The 18,564-nt window shown below is 46.8% G+C and overlaps 1 protein-coding gene across 12 annotated transcripts in view; it reads right to left on the bottom strand.

Annotated features, from left to right (window-relative positions):
- Positions 1-18,564, bottom strand: part of SUN1 (Sad1 and UNC84 domain containing 1) — an 80,049-nt gene that overhangs the window by 15,548 nt on the left and 45,937 nt on the right. For 7 of the 12 annotated variants that reach the window (XM_073543107.1, XM_073543109.1, XM_073543103.1 and 4 more), the window contains 12 exons: positions 18,186-18,269; positions 16,668-16,775; positions 15,000-15,098; positions 14,532-14,625; positions 13,613-13,671; positions 13,103-13,248; positions 12,652-12,885; positions 4,972-5,046; positions 4,842-4,882; positions 4,409-4,541; positions 4,059-4,304; positions 3,147-3,231 (listed from right to left, as the gene is read on the bottom strand). In XM_073543107.1, coding sequence (XP_073399208.1) covers positions 3,147-3,231; positions 4,059-4,304; positions 4,409-4,541; positions 4,842-4,882; positions 4,972-5,046; positions 12,652-12,885; positions 13,103-13,248; positions 13,613-13,671; positions 14,532-14,625; positions 15,000-15,098; positions 16,668-16,775; positions 18,186-18,269 — 1,404 coding nt within the window. The remainder of the gene's footprint in view (positions 1-3,146; positions 3,232-4,058; positions 4,305-4,408; positions 4,542-4,841; positions 4,883-4,971; positions 5,047-12,651; positions 12,886-13,102; positions 13,249-13,612; positions 13,672-14,531; positions 14,626-14,999; positions 15,099-16,667; positions 16,776-18,185; positions 18,270-18,564) is intronic. The other 5 variants (XM_073543105.1, XM_073543114.1, XM_073543112.1 and 2 more) reach the window with 3 other exon arrangements.

Genomic DNA, 18,564 nt, shown 5'->3' with positions numbered 1-18,564 from the left:
ATCCTCCGTCGCACCAACACGCTCCTCCAGTTCCCCCACCCTGGCAGTCACCCCTCGCAGCTCTTGTTTAATACAGGCCATGTCCTTGGTGACAATCTCCATTTGATTACTTAGAGTGGCCAGTGTGGTATTGCAGGAGTTAATTGCTGCGAGGATTTCTCCCAGTGTGGGCTCAGCAGTCACAGACTCCGGCTGCTCCCCATCCCCCACTCCTTCCTCCTCCAGCACAGGCCCCTGTGTCTGCACATGTTGGGCTGAAGGGGGGCCCAGTTTACTCACTGTTCCCTCCCTGGAGAGATGATCCTCCAGCTCCATGCTGCATCCAGCGTCTGCCTCAGTCTGTGCACTGGGCGATCGAGCAGCAGCAGGAGGCACCCTTGCATATCGTTCCAGCCTGCCAGCAGCTCCCATCGCTCCACTACCAGCCGACTTGTTGTTTGCTGGTGCCATCCTGGATGTAGCAGAGGCGCGCCCCGGCGTCTCCTTATCTTTTTTACTGCTGCGGTTCGACATGGCCCAAGGATCCTCCGCTGTCTAAACGCCCAGGGAGATATTGCAGCCCTCCAGGTCAGTGGGACTCGTCAGCAGTGCCGGTAATCAGGATTTATTGTCGGATCCGGGCAGGAGCTCTCTCACTCCACGTCCTCCCTACATGAGGTCCAGGCCACGCCCCAATCTGTCATGATTAAGTAAGAATGACACCACTGGACACTTTAAAAGGAGGCTGGTGCTTGGCATCATTGTTTCTCTTCTGTTAACCATGGTTATCTCTAAAGAAACACTTGCAATCATCATTGCACTGCACAAAAATGGCCTAACAGGGAAGAGTATCGCAGCTAGAAAGATTGCACCTCAGTCAACAATCTATTGCATCATCAAGAACTTCAAGGAGAGAGGTTCCCTTGTTGCCAAAAAGGCTCCAGGGCACCCAAGAAAGACCAGCAAGCGCCAGGACCGTCTCTTAAGTGTTTCAGCTGCGGGATCGGGCTACCAGCAGTGCAGAGCTTGCTCAGGAATGGCAGCAGGCAGGTGTGAGTGCATCTGCACGCACTGTGAGGCGGAGACTCTTGGAGCAAGGCCTGGTCTCAAGGAGGGCAGCAAAGAAGCCACTTCTCTCCAGAAAAAACATCATGGACAGACTGATATTCTGCAAGAGGTACAGGGAGTGGACTGCTGAGGACTGGGGTAAAGTCATTTTCACTGATGAATCCCCTTTTCGATTGTTTGGGACATCTGGCAAACGGCTTATTCGGAGAAGACCAGGTGAGCGCTACCACCAGTCTTGTCTCATGCCAACTGTCAAGCATCCTGAAACCATTCATGTGTGGGGTTGCTTCTCAGCCAAGGGAATGGGCTCTCTCTCAGTCTTGCCTAAAAACACAGCCATGAATAAAGAATGGTACCAGAATGTCCTCCAAGACCAACTTCTCCCAACCGTCCAAGAGCAGTTTGGCGATCAACAATGCCTTTTTCACCATGATGGAGCACCTTGCCATAAAGCAAAGGTGATAATTAAATGGCTCAGGGAACAAAACAGAGATTTTGGGACCATGGCCTGGAAACTCCCCAGATCTTAATCCCATTGAGAACTTGTGGTCAATCATCAAGAGACGGGTGGACAAACAAAAACCTTCAAATTCAGACAAAATAAAAGCATTGATTTTGCAAGAATGGACTGCTATCAGTCAGAATTTGATCCAGAAGTTGATTGAGAGCATGCCAGGGAGAATTGCTGAGGTCCTGAAGAAGAAGGGTCAACACTGCAAATATTGACTTGCGCTTTAACTCATTCTAACTGTCAATATAACCTTTTGTTACTCATAATATGATTGCAATTATATTTCTGTATGTGATAAAACATCTGACAAACACATAAAAACCAGAGGGCAGCAGATCATGTGAAAATATAATATCTGTGTCATTCTCTAAACTTTTGGCCATGACTGTACGAGTGGTAAAAAATACAAACTGCTGGTACTTTAAAAGAGAATATAATCAGAAAATTACCTATTATTTAAATGTGTTCGTGTTACCGTATTTTTCGGACTATAAGACGCACTTTTTTCCCCAAAACAATTTGGGGGAAACCGGGGTTGCGCCTTATAATCGGAATATACCATTACTTACAACTGCGAGGTGGCAGCAGGAGTCGGGCGATTCTTTCTGTGGTCCGATGCCGCAGGGCGATGATCTCACTTCCCATCCCGATGCAGCAGGCTCAGGGGTGGGGGGCTCCGGCGACCTTTTGTAAAAGCCTGGAGCCCACGCACTTCCATTGCCTCGATGCTGTGGCCTCTGGGAGAATGGCCGCTGGAGGCGGCACATGCGCAGATTGAGATCTCAGCAATAACCAAGATCTCAATCTGCCTATGCGGCAGCCATCCTCCCAGAGGCAACAGCATCGAGGCAAAGGAAGTGTTGCGGGCTTCCAGGCTTTCAAAAAAGGTCGCCGGTGCCCCGCACCGTCGAACCTACAGCAGCAGCAGCCACCTTGGGATGGGATTTCCCAGAGACCATCGCATCGCAGCAATGGATGTGTGCAGTTGCTCCGGGCTTTTACAAAAGGTCGCCAGAGCCCCCCGCACCGCTGAACCTGCCACACCAGTCTGGGTCATATCGCCGGACCACCAAACACCCCTTGTGACTCCACTCCACCAGCGCTGCTGATCCCCCCCCAGGGTAAGCAGAATTCAGGACTGTAAGACGGACCCCCATTCGATGCATTCGCTCCCCCCCCCCCCCCCATTTTCCTTCTGAAAATTTGGAGTGCGTCTTATGGTCCGATGCGTCTTATAGTCCGAAAAATATGGTAAATATATTTAACGCTTTTTTTAAAACAATCTTTCATAAAAAAATTATTTTGAAACTTGCAATTTTCATCCTGGCCACTAGGGTATTTTTAGACTAAAGTCCTGTGCCAGAAAGTGCACATGTAGATTAGCCGCAATGGACGGACTCAGACATCATCTTTCCTACTGAAGCATCGAAATGCTGTGTGCAAAGTAATTGTGACGAGACAGGATCAGTTTTGTTTTGTTTTTTTTAACTGATGTTAACACAAAAACTTGATTTAAATCAATAGGCCATTTTCTGCCAACACATTCCCTTTAAAAGCATAAAAAAAAAAAAAAACACAGTAAATATACCTCCAGATTCCAGCGCAAAGTCCACCATGCCGGTGCGGTCTTGTGCGTAAAGCTTCAGAGCATTATTCACAATAACACGCGCTTCCTGTAAACAGAAATCGAGCTGATGTCTAATCTCCACGTTAGAGGAAAGATATCTGTAAGGTGTTATTAACGTGTCCAGATGTCATGCGCTGCCCCCACCACTAGATCTGGAGTAAGGGGCACAAGTAAATGGAGCCTGGAGAACACGAGTACAGTAGGACCTCACACACTTTCTCATGGCGCCGTAGGATGGCTTTTTAACAACTTCGCTTTGCATGTCTGACAACCAGGGGAGAAAAGGGAGAAGCTCGAAATGCTGGTTATCAGTGAGGTCCCATCTATCCAATGGTTAGTAGATGAGCTGAGGCTGGACTAGCCCTTAAAGGGAATCTGTCACCAGGCTTTTGCCACCTAATCTCAGAGCAACATGATGTAGGGACAGAGACCCAGATTCCAGCAATGTATCGATCACTGGGCTGCTTTCTGTAGTTTTGATAAAATCACTTACTAGATGACTAGTAACCAGATGCCGTGTAGCCCAACCACGCCCCCACCATCGATTGCCTATGCACATAGAAAGCTGCCAGAGATCTGCCAATCAGTGGTGTGGGCAGGGTTATGCAGAGCTCAGCAGTCACAGAACTGGTAGATCTGCAGCATAGAAAATGGGGATTTTATCAAAACTGCAGAAAGCAGCCTAGTGATACATCGCTGGAATAAGGGTCTATGCCCCTACATCATGCTGCAGAAAAATAACCTGGTGACAGATTCCCTTTAAATCAAGTGAAAGTTATGGAAATCTACAAGTGCTCCCTATGATTGCGAGTCCTAGCCGCTGGACATAGCCTATGATATATGACTAATCAGCATCTAGTTATGGCCCCATACCTTCTCAGTGATGCCAGCTATCCCTCCTTTCACCGTCTCTTCCACCATTTGTGACGTTGGCACCTTCCCAGTAAGAGAAACATAATTTGTGATGTTCCTCAGAAGACGGAGCTCCAATTCTTGTAGTCTTTTGCTGAAGTCTTCGTTGCTCACGTAATTGGCAGAAAGCCACTGTAATAAGGCCTCTGGCAAGTTTGCTTGGCTACCAAACATCACTTGGACATATTCTCTCACCCTGGCGTCCACCTAACAAGCAATTAAAACTCCAATTACAGGTAAAACCTACACAGGGCCCCCCATATATATGTACAGCATTTGGCCAACACACATACACCAGCAGTGGCCATTACCTTCTGGAGTACGCAGTCTGGCAAGTCACAGCTGGGCCTCTGGTCTTTGAGAAATTCTGCTTTGTATGCCTCAAAATTTTGTTCCAAACTCTCGATCCTGCTTCGTAAGAGATTCAGATCTTGGATTCCTTCACTGCGCGTAAAAAGAACAAAGTCATATGATTCCATCTATGGCCGACACCAGCATCAAAAACAAAAAAACTATCAGACTAGGGCCATATTTTGGAGGTAGTTACACGAAAACTCAACATCTGACCCTACCAGGGGTCAGACATTGACTTTATGGATTAGTGAGGCAGCCCTCTACCCAGAAAAAAAAAAAAACTATTTGCAGTTTTTTATTCCCATGCACACAACCAGTCTCTTTAATGAGAGCCAGTCCTTCAAGCTCCATCTTGGAGCCACCAGGCTAGATATTACCCTAAATGTTTACCTTGCATTTGACTGTGCTTGCTTCCGGTCTTCTGCAACGGCCTGAAAGGTTTAAGAAAAAGCATGAACATAAGTGACAGCCCAAGAAGGGCCATTATTGAGGATGTAGGGTAAGGTCAAGTGTAAAATACCTCTGATAGTTTGGTCAGCAGCGCTTCTAAGTGTAATATTCGGGCTTCATGATTCCTACTGATAGTGTGGTCTTCCTAAGATGAGAAAACTATTGGATTAGTCAAAGAAAGAAATACAATCGGCTGCTGCAAAATAAAATATAAAAACATTAAAGAGAAAAAACAACAGAATAATCTAGTAGGTCACATATGGGGTAATAAAAAGGCACAATCCTTACTTGGCTGCAACAATTACATCCGACACAGGGGCCAAAAAGGCCAGGTAAGGAGAGCAAAATCTCTGACACGGGAGTGGAGGGAGGTTAGAAAGGAGACCCTCTACTGCTCTCACCAATGGATAAGAAACACCAAGGTTACTTACCGGTAGCCGGTTTTTCTGGAGCCCATGACGGCACACATGAGAGAGGGGATCCGCCCAGTCAGGACAGGAACCCTACTGAAGATAAGAGGGCGGTACCTCTCCCTCGCTTCAGTTGGTTTACAGAGCATGAGAGGCCCCCCGGGTTAGTGCACATGGTAAAACTATCACCACATTATATCTAACTAAAAAAACACCCAAACTATAGTGCACACCAAAGGAGTGAAAAGGGGGGGGAATATACAGGTGCCGTCATGGGCTCCGGAAAAACCGGCTACCGGTAAGTAACCTTGGTGTTTTCCCGTCTCCCATGAGAGACTTTTGTAGAATAAGACACCTTAGGGAGGGACCACGGCTTGCAGCACCCTTCTACCAAAGGTTAGGTCAGTAGAGGAAGACAGATCAAGTCGGTAGTGCTTAAAAAAGGTCGAAGGTGAGGACCAAGTAGCGGCTTTACAAATTTGTTCAATTGATACCTCAGCCTTCTCTGCCCGGGAGGTAGCCACGGCTCTGGTGGAGTGAGCCTTGATGCCTTCTGGAACCGGAGCGCCACTTGCGGAGTAGGATAACAATGGCCTCCCTGATCCATCTGGCAATGGTACTCTTAGCTACCCCGTGCCCTTTTCTACTACCCTGAAAGGCTACAAAAAGGGACTGATCGTTCCTCCACTGACTAGTTACTGACATATATTGTAATATGGCTCTTCTTACATCTAATGTATGGAACTTTTGCTCCCCAGGGTTTCTAGGATTGTTACAGAACGATGGCAAGGAGATCTCCTGAGTCCTATGAAACTTTTGGACTACCTTGGGGAGATAGGCCGGGTCTGGTCTTAGAACCACTCGGTCCTCCAATATCTGTGTATATGGAGAACATATAGACAGAGCTTGAAGGTCGCTGACTCTTCGGGCTGATGTTAAGGCTACCAGTATGACAGTTTTAAGTGTAAGTAGCTTTGGTGACAGCTCTAGTAGTGGTTCAAAGGGGTCTTTGGTTAAGGCCTCTAAGACTAGGTTGAGGTCCCAGGGTGGTATCTTTGGGATAATGACCGGCCTTGACCTGCCACAGGACTTTATGAATCGGGACACCCACCTATTGGCTGCTAAGTTGTAGTTATATAGGGCCCCCAAAGCTGAGACTTGAACTTTGAGTGTATTAGTGGCTAACCCCAGTTGTAGCCCCGACTGTAAGAACTCTAGGATAGGTCCCACTGGCGCTACATCTCCCAAGGGTTCCCCCAGGAAGTCTAGGAACTTTTTCCACGTTCTACCGTAGATTTGGGATGTTATAGGTTTCCTACTTTTCAACAGGGTGGAGACTAACCCTGGAGAGAATCCCTGGCGATTCAGTAGCGCCCTCTCAAATTCCAGGCTGCTAGATGGAAGCTCTTCACCTGAGAGTGGACCACTGGTCCCTGGGAAAGCAGGTCTGGAATCTCCGGTAGTATCTATGGATCTGTCACTGACATGAGCCTCAGAAGGGAGAACCAAGGCCTTCTCGGCCAAAACGGAGCTATAAGAATTATTCTCGCTCCTCCCTGATTTTCCTGACCACTACTGGGATCATTGTTATCGGGGGAAATGCATAGGCCAGGATGAACTTCCAGGGTATTTGTAGGGCATCTACTGCGAAGGGGTTTTCCCTTGGGTTTAGTGAGCAGAACTTCCTTCCAGACCTTCCCGTTCTGTGCGGTAGCGAACAGGTCTATTTCTGGTTTGCCCCAGGCCTGAACTATTTGTTGGAAGACTTGGGGGTTTAGGGACCATTCCCCTTGTTTTAGGTGCCTGCGACTCAGGAAGTCTGCCTGTATATTTTCTTCCCCCTTTATGTGCAGTGCTGTGATGGATAACATGTTGTTCTGCTAGCTGGAAGACTAGATCTGATATTTGCATGAGGCCCCGAGATCTCGTTCCCCCCTGGTGATTGATGTAGGCTACTACGGCTTGATTGTCCGTCATGACCCGGGTGTGGCGTCCCCGAAGTAAGGGAAGGAAATGTTTCACAGCTTTTTCCACTGCCCATAGTTCTTTAACATTTGAACCGTGATCCCTTTCTAACGAGGACCAGGTCCCCTGTATTGAGTGGGATCTCAGGTGTGCGCTCCATCCTGTGGCACTCGCGTCTGTTGTAATGATGTCCTCGACTGGTTTTTGCCACGGGACACCGGCTGTTAGATTCTTTTCTATAGTCCACCAGAGCAGAGAATCTCTTACAGCCACTGAGAGACAGTTTGCCTTCTAAATGCCCTTTTAATTGTTTCTGTGCTGACAAAACTTCCCACTGTAGTTGCCTTACGTGGTACTGCGCCCATTGCTACTGCGGGTATGCATGATGTCAGTGAGTCTAAAAGGGACATTGCGTTCCTCAGTGTCATATTTGGTCTTTGTATTGCTGTGCGAGCTAGGCCTCTTATCTTGGTCACTTTGCTCTCTGGTAGGAGGCAGATTGCCCGGAGTCCAATATCAACCCTAGGAAGGATTGCTCTTTTGCTGGGGTTATCCTTGATTTGGGGATGTTTACTATCCATCCTAGTCCTACTAGAATTCCTATCACTTCCTTCACTTGATGTGTGCAGTGGGAATCCGACCTCCCTATTACCAGAAAGTCGTCTAGGTATGGGACGATCACTATGTCCCTGGAACGCAGAAAAGACATTACTTCGGCCATCACTTTGGCCTGTCTACAGCCCCCAGAGTATTCACCAAACGGAAGGGCTGCGTATTGGTAGTGTTTCACCTGCCCCTGGACATGGAGCGCTACTCTCAAATATTTTTGATATTCCCGATGAATTGGGATATGATAGTAGGCATCTTTTAAGTCTACCACTGCCATGAGGCAATGCTGGAACAGGATCTTTGTGGCAGTGTTGATTGACTCCATTTTGAAGGAGCAATTGTCTACCCACTGATTGAGTCTCCTCAGGTTGACAATGGTTCTCCAAGAGCCGTCTGGTTTTTGTATTAAGAAGAGGGGGGAGTAGAACCCCCTTCTTTCTTCTTGCACTGGGACTTCCTGTAGGACTTGTTTTTTCACTAGTCCCAAGACTTCCGTCTCCAGGGCCAGTTGTTGCTCTTGGGCTTTCCTTCTGGGTGTTATTATGAAGGTATGCCTGGGCGGACAGATGAATTTTATTTTTAAGCCGTCCTTGATTATATTTAGGACCCATGTACTGGGGGAGATATTTGCCCAGGCAGAAAGGAAGAGAGAAAGCCTTCCCCCTACCTCCGGCCCAACGTCATTGGGGAGATTTTTTGGAGGAAGTGGAGGGCCCTTTAAACATATAGCCCGATGCTCTTCTTTCTTTAAAGTCCCAGCTTTTTCTATCTCCCGGGGGACGACCCCTGTTAAATCTCCTCCTCCGAAAGGGCTGCTTTTTGGATTCTCCCGGAAATCGGGGAAAGCTCTTCTTCCTATCCCCCGCATGTTCCAAAATCTCTTCTAGTTTTTTCCCAAAGAGGAATTGGCCATCGCATGGAATGGACATAACCTATGCTTCGATGGTAAATCTCCGGGACACCCTTTAAGCCACAGGGCTCGTCTTGCCGCATTTGACAGACTTGCTGCTCTAGCTGTCAACCTTGCAGAGTCTGCAGAGGAATCCGCTAGGAAAGCCGCTGCTCCGTGCACTAGTGTCAAATTAGACACAATTTCGTCCCTAGGAACTCTATCCTTGATCTGGTCCTCTATTTGTTGCAGCCAGACCATGAGGGCACGAGCGGTACAGGTACCAGCTATCGCTGGCTTCAATCCACCTGCTGAAGCTTCCCAGATGTGTTTTAGGAAACCGTCTGCTTTTTTATCAAGCGGGTCTTTCAACACGCCGGAATCCTCTAATGGTAGGGATACCTTTTTTTGAGGATCTGGCTACGGCCCCATCAATTTTAGGGACTTTCTCCCAGGTCTCTGAATCCTTCTGCTCAAAAGGGTACCTCCTTTTTGATGTGGAAGGTAAGCCCCCTGACCTCTCCGTTTTTTTCCATTCCATGTCAATTAGTGCTTTTATTTCATCATTTACAGAGAAGGTACGTTTTCGTTTTTCCTCCAGTCCTCCAAACATTACATCCTCTAATGATTTGGGAGCTTTTTCCTCTTTAAGGCCCATTGTAGCCCTAATAGCTTTGACCAGCTTTTTCATGTCCTCCGCTGGAAAACATGGACGGCCGCCTATATCGCTGTTCGAGGAGGATTCTGAGGACTGGGTAGAGGAAGAGGAGGTGGAGGGGGACAAGGGTCTATCCCGCCCCTTCTGCCTTGGCGAGGTTTCTGAATCGGAGCTCCTTCTACGGTTTCTTTTCTCTTTCTTTTTAAGGGCTGCCTTTAAGGAGCCTTTCACCTCCTGTTGTATTAACTCTTTAAGGCTAGCCACCAAATCAGGGGTCTCCTCCTGTATTGTTTTGTTTATACAGTCAGCGCAGGGGTCTTTCTGCCACTGATCTGCCAGCGGGTTTTTACATAGGGCGCATTCTCTATTTTTGGTTTTGCTGCTGGCCTTCCTCGACCCCTAGTGATCAAACAGAGAAAAAGGAACCCTGTTACCATAAGGGTGACATTCACGAAGATCACTCACCACCGCTGTCAATCAGGGGTACCGATCTCGGAGGCTCCTCAGATGCACTTGTGACGTTCCCCCTGGACGTCTCAGAGTCATGCCGGTCGCGTTTACGACTGCCGCTCCAACCACTCGAGCGACTGCTCCTGGTATGCTGGCGGCTCGGCCTGGCATCTGGCGAGAGCTCTTGCTGCTGCTGATGCTGTTGTCGCTGCTGCTTACGCTGCTGCTCGTCTTGCCCCACTTCCATCCTGAAGCCTTGGGCATGAGTGCGTCTTCTGTGGTCATCCCCCTTATGTAAGGGGGATCCACTGCACTCTCCGCCTCCTCCGGTTACCCCACAGCCCCTCCCCCCCCCCGCCATGCCGCCGGGATCTCCTTTCGCCAGCCGGCGTTGTTCTCTATGGGTGCCGCCATCTTGGATCGTCGGCGCCGTCTCCCGACGTCACGCGAGCACGCCCCTTCCCAGCGTGCCCTGCGCGTGACGTCAGAGGGGCACGACCCGGAAGCGGCCGCCTCCTGACGCTCCTGCGCCGCTTCTGGACCTGGCAGAGGGGGAGAGGGCGGCGCGGCAGCCACGGCAGAGCCCCAGGACCCCAGCCGTGCTGCTTCTGCGCCCGCTCGGACGCTGAGCCCCCTGGGGACCCGCGGACGGCGCTTCCCCCTCCCGACGCGCAGCGCTCAGGAAACCAGCCTGATCTTCAACGCCGGCACGGGAGAGGGGCAGGTACGTGTGACCGCTGTCTTCAGCACAAGGGTCCCTGTCAGGACAGGAAACCCAACTGAAGCGAGGGATAGGTACCGCCCTTTTATCTTCAGTAGGGTTCCTGTCCTGACTGGGCGGATCCCCTCTCTCATGTGTGCCGTCATGGGAGACGGGAAAAAGGGGTTGTCCAAATTTGTCATGAAAGTTTGCTGTCACTATGTAACCACAAACTTCTGAATCCTCACAGTGCACGCAGAATTCTCCGATGCAGGTAACAGCAAATATGCAGCGGCATACTTCCGGCCACATTCCAACTAGACTTGACAAAATGTGGCCGGAAGTATGCTAATCGCATACTTGCAGTCACATGAATGCCCGCCACTAGAGAATCCTGACAGCACATGCTGCGAAGACTCAAGTCTGCAGTCACACAAAGTGACTGCAAACTTTCATGACAAACCTCAGCCCGACACAAATGTAAAATATCAGGAGAAAGTTCCCTTGTGTTCTTTATAAAGCTGACAGATCGCCTTACACCAGTTTTGATAAGTCCAACATATGGTGTTCACACCAGCCAGAGGTCTCCTATCGTGAAACCAACAGCCACATGGGCATATACGAGGCAGATGAGTTCAGGTCAGGTCACCCGAGGACAGTCTGGGCATCACAGTTCATAGTCGGAACGTGAATTGTCAGACATGTTATATTCGACTTAGATGGCTATTGGCTGATTGTTGTTTTGTTTTTTTGTTTTTTTAAGGTTAAATTGAAGGATTCCACAATATAGTATATCAAAGATAGAACATTACAATATAAAGTCAGATTTATTAATCGTGAGATAACCATGATATCACATTTCCAGTAATAAGAAACAAACAAAACATAACATTCTACACAATACATTATACCATTCGTTGCATCTTCTAGTTTACAGTGTCAATTTAAGGATCCGTGAGCTCGTATCAGGTCAGAGTATAAAAGATACACATTCCAAAACTCACACAGATCAAATCTTGCAAGGTCCAGAAGTGATATACATCAGGGATTAGATCTCGAAATCGAAGAAACCATAGCATTAGGAGCCAAGTGTGTCAAAGGGGAATCACACCACCTTTCCCAAATCTTATGAAACGTCTGGGGACATTTTCTGTTTTTATACAGTATGTTCTCGTAAGGTATTATATCATTTACCAATTTCTTCCACTGATTAATTCAAGGGGATTTCCCTCCCATCCATCTCACACCACTGCCTTCCCAGCCATAAATAAAACCTCTCGAAGAAATATTCTATCATAATGAACCCACATCTCTGGCTATTGGCTGATCTTAATTGTCTCCCTTCCGACTCCCACCTTACACTGGTATGTGTGTCCTGAATTGGGAAAGGTACATAAGCTGCTGCCAGCCACCTCTTGTGGGTTATCTCCGGAGTGTGCAAAAAACAAAATGAGCATTTAGAAATAGACAGCCCAAACTTTCTTTGGGGCAAGTCAGGACACCCCTATACACTGCTAGTCTAGAGGGGATCTTCTAACATTATGTGAACTTGTACTGACGAAAAATGAAGACTGACATGAGCATGGCACCCATGAAGGTTGACGTATATACAGTGGTGATCTTTAACTCTTCAGCTTGGTGACCACTGTTTTTTGATTTTTGACTAGAACACTGCAATGGCAGGAGTTTAAAGGGGTTATCCTATTACATTTCTATAGGTGGGATCCTCATTGACCGATCATGAGAACGGGGGTCCCAAGTTTCCCGTGTGAATTGAGAACATGCATCACCACTGCTTCTTTCACTTTCTGCCTCTCCCATACACAGAAGTGAATAGAGCCATCACCCATGTGCACCATCACTCCCTCTATTCACATGGGTGGCACAGTTCCCCCATTCTGGTGATTCAGGGTCCTACTACTGCATCCTCACATTCACATGTATACCAACTCTCTTATGGATGGAAGCTAAATGTTGTTCGTGGGATAATCCCTTAGAACTAAAGTTCTTTTCAAATATGGCTAGACTACGAAGCAAGCTGAAAGGACACAATCCAGGAGAGCACTTACCGTGGTGGGATCCTGTACGTTTGTCTTTATTTTCCCAAGATGCTCATTGACGAGGCCGGCAATCAAAGCAGACATACGACCCTGGTCGTTAATCTGACCCATCTGTTTCTGTATATCCTCTACCAGAAGCTTCAGTTTGTTGTAATCCTCCATCTGATGATTCTGATTGGTAGCCACCGAACCAAATTTCTTCTCCAGCTCTCTCATCCAGATGTCAAACTCACGTCTAGATTCCTGAAACAAATTCAAGTTATTAAAGGGACGTTGTATATTTCACAAAATTTAATTCCCCTTCATAAAGGAGATCTAAGAATTCATGGCGATGCATGCCAGCTTCATGTATTGGGCTAACATTAATGCAGAAAACAGTCTCAGTGTTAGGAGGTGCAAGGAGGAGACTGCTGAGATGGAAGAGCTTCGCATATCCTCGTCATTGGAGATGAAACATTACCTTCCCGTCCGTGCTGGGTGTGTGAATATCCTCCGCTGGCTTCAGGATGGGAATAGAGTCCTCGATGCTTTGTGTTGTGTAGGTACTAGATCTGCTGACTAATGGTAGCATGGCGAGTAACATATCAAATCCCCAGAGCCAGAGACCTAAAGACAGACCAATGATCACATTATCTGAGAAAAACAGGGATGAATCCCAGATAGACAATAGCGCATTGAAGCTAAAAATATAACAAGTGGAACCATGAATTGCTTTAAAAAAGGGAGTCAGTTGCCACAAAAATCAAGTGGAGGCACTCGATGCACCTTCTCGCCTACTTGATTTCCCACCCATCTCTGCCCTTCTCTGACTCCTGTGAAGCCAGAACTGTTGATGAAGGAGAAAGCAGGCCAGAGATGGATGAAAATGAAGTTGATGGGAAGGTGCTCTGAATGTACTTTATGATGGAGCCATTACGTCATGTATCTTATGTGGATCCTAGTGGTCACATTGAAAAACGACTGCACTTACCCAGGAGCAGCAGCAGTGGGATCAGCAGGAGCAGCCCTCTGGAAGCTTTAGGAAGGCATCTAAAATTAAATTCAGTGAATTAAAGAAAAGGACTCCTGGAAAACTGAAAAGGATACTAAAAACAAAAAAAAATAACACTCAAATGTTTATACATTAGAAAGGATTTTTTTTTCTAATTACTGCACAAGCCGATATCAAGTTAGGCGTAATTACACTTTTGTGCTGGGCTATCCCAGTGCCGGTCATTACACTTTTGTGCTATGCTATCCCAGTGCAGGTCATTACACCTTTGTGCTTTGCTATCCTAGTGCCAGTCATTACACTTTTGTGCTATGCTATCCCAGTGCAGGTCATTACACTTTTGTGCTATGCTATCCCAGTGCAGGTCATTACACTTTTGTGCTAGGCTATCCCAATGCAAGTTTATCGGTGTGAAGGTAAACTTTGCTACATCTTTATTCTTCGGACCAATGACTAGATAAACCGCAAAACAGGCAAATGGATTTGTTCACCCAGAACTTGGAAAGATGTCAGTACAAGACTCCTTTTACCACTCAGATGCTATACAGAATCATTCCTCCCACCCGTCACAGCTGGTTTCTGTCCAGATTTCACCCTTCACAGATGAAAATCATCAGATCTTGCGCTCACTCTGGTACAATGAAAAGTAAAACCTGCGTCCCTATAATACCCCCAAAATGAGTTGAAAGGGACACCCCGAGTAAAAATCAAGGAGGCAGTACACCTGTACGTGTGCTGGGGCAAGGACGTACCCTGGAGCCAATAGAGGCAGAAAAAGGTGGTCAGAAGGACCATTTTGAGAAGACGCAACAGCTCGGTGACAATTTATATGAGTAGCGCCCCACATTTAAGCCGTCTTTTCACACCCACGCACATAACAATTTCATAACATACTGACCTAGTTAGCAAAAATACGTTTAGCAAGGAAACCAGGGTGGTGAGTTGGTACCAGCCTGTGCCCAGCCACCAGAACATTCCCGACGCGGCCATGCCTGCAAGGCAGAGATGAAGGATTAGACCCAAACAGCTCGCTATGTAAACAGGAGTTAAAGCCAAGCGCTCGTACAGATGAATACGCTGTGATAAGTTTTACACCTAAGCATGCAATAAAACCTGGAATGAAAAAAATGTGCAGTCCCAATACCAGGTACAGAATAGACAGCTGGCATGCTCTTCTACGCCATGTTACTATATACTATTAGAAGCGATCGATGTGAGGGCGCCATACGAGATGAACACTATTAGACTGAGGACTATGACAATTTATATGTGTAGATTAATCAAATAAAGACAGTATGACCAGAAAACAAAAAAAATAATGAATAAATGCAGAGACCCTCCCAATGCGCAAAATCAAAATAATAACCTGGTGATACAATGGCCAACCAAAGAAACGACAACACCTTCCTGGATACAAACCATCCAGCCGCTGCAGCACTGCGAACCGCTTGCATTAAAAGGTTACCTAAAAGAAAAAAAAAAAAAAAAAAAAAATTATATATATATATATATATATATATATATATATATATATATATATATATATATATATATATAATATACACAGTGCCTACAAGTAGTATTCAACCCCCTGCAGATATATTATACACAGTATATATATATTATATTAAACAGAGGAGACGGGTCAGCATTAAGCTTCCATTGATGGGCGAGCATGCTTTGTACAGGGCTATGAAATAGGTTAGTGCTATAAAAGTGTTATTTAAGGTGTACAAGGAGGAAAAGAAACACGATCTACAAAGGAGGTAAAGAATTAATCGAAATTGAAGACAATTTTGCCAACCTCAACACTTTGTACCAATCCTGTTTGTTAGACAATCCCTCCAGGTGTTGGGGCTCAAGAAGAGCCATGAGACATGCAGCCGCGGGGACTCGACCATATTATTTGAGCACGCCGAAGACACTCGATTACCACCCGAGCATGCTCCGATAACAACTTATCCCAGCACGCTCGCTCATCACTAGTATATCCCTTATATACATTCAGGTCCAACTGTGGAAAAGGGGTCCCCGTACTCGGCTGGTACTCTGACTCCCGTAGAAGTGGATGGAGAGAGCCATGGACAACTTTATTCATTTTCCATCTCACCAGGCTAAGGGTCCGACAGACCATCCTTATTGAGAGGATAGATCCGCATCCCACCAGTATCCACACCTACGGGATATTGACATAAATGTCGGAGATGGAAACCCCACTTTAAGGGCGAAGTCAGGCAGCCATAGAAATCAGATGACCATACTCAGACTGGCTGGCGGCTCTCCCAACCAGAGCGTGACTGCTGTATACAAATACATGAAGTGGTCATGCTGCGGTCAGGAGAGCTGCCGGCCAGTCTGTGCACTGCAGTCCGATTTATATGGCCGTCTGTGTCCTACATCAGATGCCCTCTAGTACTGGAGTACGTCTAAAGCTATTCCATACCAATAGGAAACTTACAAAAGCTGCTGAAATATATTCCAAATGTAGTTTGTCCCGTTACCGTGAGCATTACAGCCTACGGTAAGTGATATGTACGTACATGCAACTACCTAATCAGCTGCTGCTGAGGAACAGAAAAAAGTGCATTTTTCTTAGAAAACCTTCTGTTCATTTTCTGAATATCAGTGCTGCATAATGGGGCACCGCATGATGATGGCGCACCATGTTGGGGCAGGTCTGCTGGCTGGAGGACGGGATGCCTACTCCAATACATTCCTGGCATCACACACACATAACATGTGCCAGCACGCAGAGGACTAGAGATCACGCACCGTAAGGTCATCTCATACACAACACAATGATGAATCTTGCAGAGCCCACTGACGCCCCAGACTCTGCTGGAGCATTATAGAAGAAGGAATACAAGATGCCTTTCCAGGTTGACTTTTTTTTTTTTTTTAGCTAGGTGACAACTAGGACAGCACAGGGCGCAAAGGAACAGAGTTAACAAAAGAAATGTATAGTCCGGATCAGCATGCAGACGAGGACAGTAGATGTTAGTAATGAGGAAATATAACAATGTGCAAAATGGACCTGTGTAAGAAAAGACGTGCCACAAGGACCCCATCACCCTCTTAGCCTGTGAGGACTGCGTGTGGACAGTGGTGCGTGTTTCATATTTCATCCTTTTACAGTCATCACCTGTTGATTATTATAAAAATCAGTTAATTCTGAAAACTCTCAACCCCCTGGAAAGTCAATGAGGTATAGTAATAAATGACATTCCCTTTATTAGGTAATGGTACATCCGAGCAATATACCATCACTTATAGGATGGCTGGGGGAGAGACCTCCGTTCCCCAGCACGGCATGCCCTTTACAGTCTTCTTCGCAGTTTTAATCCTCCACGGGGGCATTTTTGGCCACCCGATGTGTCATGGCTCCTTTCAATTGAATGAGGCGAGCTGCAGTTTCCTCCATAGTCGAGTGCCCAGGACCAGGGTAGCAGCTGTACAGGAACAGCTTTATTCAATTTAAAGGAGCTGTTCCTCATCAGGTCGCCTAGAACGCCGCTGCGCAAAGTTAAAACTGAAGTGGAGCCACTCTACAGCCCCTTCAAGCTTCAGATCGGTGGTGGTCAGTCCCAAAGGTCCGACTCCGAGCGATATGCCATCATGTTCTGAGATAGGAATAACCCTTTAAAATCTAACTCTAAGGTCAAGTGCAACTTCATTTTAAAAGTGGTTTCCAAATGATGGCCTATGCTTAGTATGGGGAGATTAACTCCCGAAGAACATATGATTTAAGGAGCTGCCAAGCTCCAACGTCAGGCACCTTTATTCTCATATTTTTTTAGTAGTGGCTGGGTCTATTATTGTAGCTCAATCCCAAAAATAAAAAAAGATATCTCAATATTTTAAGCCACCTCCATGAAAGTTTAGGAACCCAAGATGCGTCCCTTCCCGATGAGCCCCCGTGTACTCTTTCCATGTCATCTGTAACCAGAGGCAGCAGTCCAACGTGAGAAACTCTACAGACTGCTGCCTATAGCTCGGCTCTTGTACCACCGGGGGTAAGGCACTGGAGGTAAACTGTACTCACACCTGACTTTTGAGGTTGTGTGAGTGGCACAAGAGGAGAGCAACATGCACATGATTTTGAAGGACCATCTGCATAAGCTGTGGAGTTAACCAAAATGGCTAGTAAGTAGTGATGAGAGAACGTCCGTGGATAAGGCGTTATCCATACATGCTCGAGGACTAAGTTTCTTTGGCGGGCTTGAAAAATATGTTCTAGTCCCCGTGGCTGTTCGAAAGCCGCAAAACATGCAGAGATTGCCTATCAAATAGCCGCAAGACATGCAGGTGCAGAGACTCAAATATATATTTTTTGAGAATACCGAAGGCATTGCTAGTCCTCGCGAATGCTCTGATAACACTTTATCCGAGTACGTTCACTCATTGCTACTAGTAAGGAATCCTCTACAGAACAGCGGAATGCTGTCAACCATCTCACGATCACGCACATGCCAAGCCCACCATCGCGTGGATGCCTCCTCTACGGGTCATGTACGTCTTCTGCGCAGCGAGTGGCATGCAGTAGGATACTTACAGAGAGTTTCTCCATTCACATGGAGATGTCCAGCCTCCGACTGATGGCCTTTCACATTCATACTTCCACAGAAATTCGAATGAGCTGGAAAACACACACACACACACGGGGCAACATGAAATATTAAAAAAAAAGTGTCGGCCTCTGGATTTGCATGACACCAAGGAGACGGCAATCTTGGCAATGTTATAAATAATTTGCTTGCTGCTTGCACAGTGGCACTTCGCCGTTTGCTTAATGCCCTCTGCGTAACATGCACTTTGTGATGTGTAGATCCTCGAAAAAAGGAATTTTCCAGGAGTCAAACATTATAGGACGGTCCTTAAAATAATTGACATATCGGCATAAAGGCCACTATAGTGTGTACGGACCTGTGGTG

The sequence above is a fragment of the Dendrobates tinctorius genome, unplaced genomic scaffold (assembly GCF_039654945.1).
Source record: "Dendrobates tinctorius isolate UK_male_01 unplaced genomic scaffold, ASM3965494v1 ptg000129l, whole genome shotgun sequence".
In the NCBI taxonomy this organism is placed as follows: domain Eukaryota; kingdom Metazoa; phylum Chordata; class Amphibia; order Anura; family Dendrobatidae; genus Dendrobates; species Dendrobates tinctorius.
Note: the sequence above shows the minus strand (reverse complement) of the source record. Positions and strands in the feature narration are given on the sequence as shown.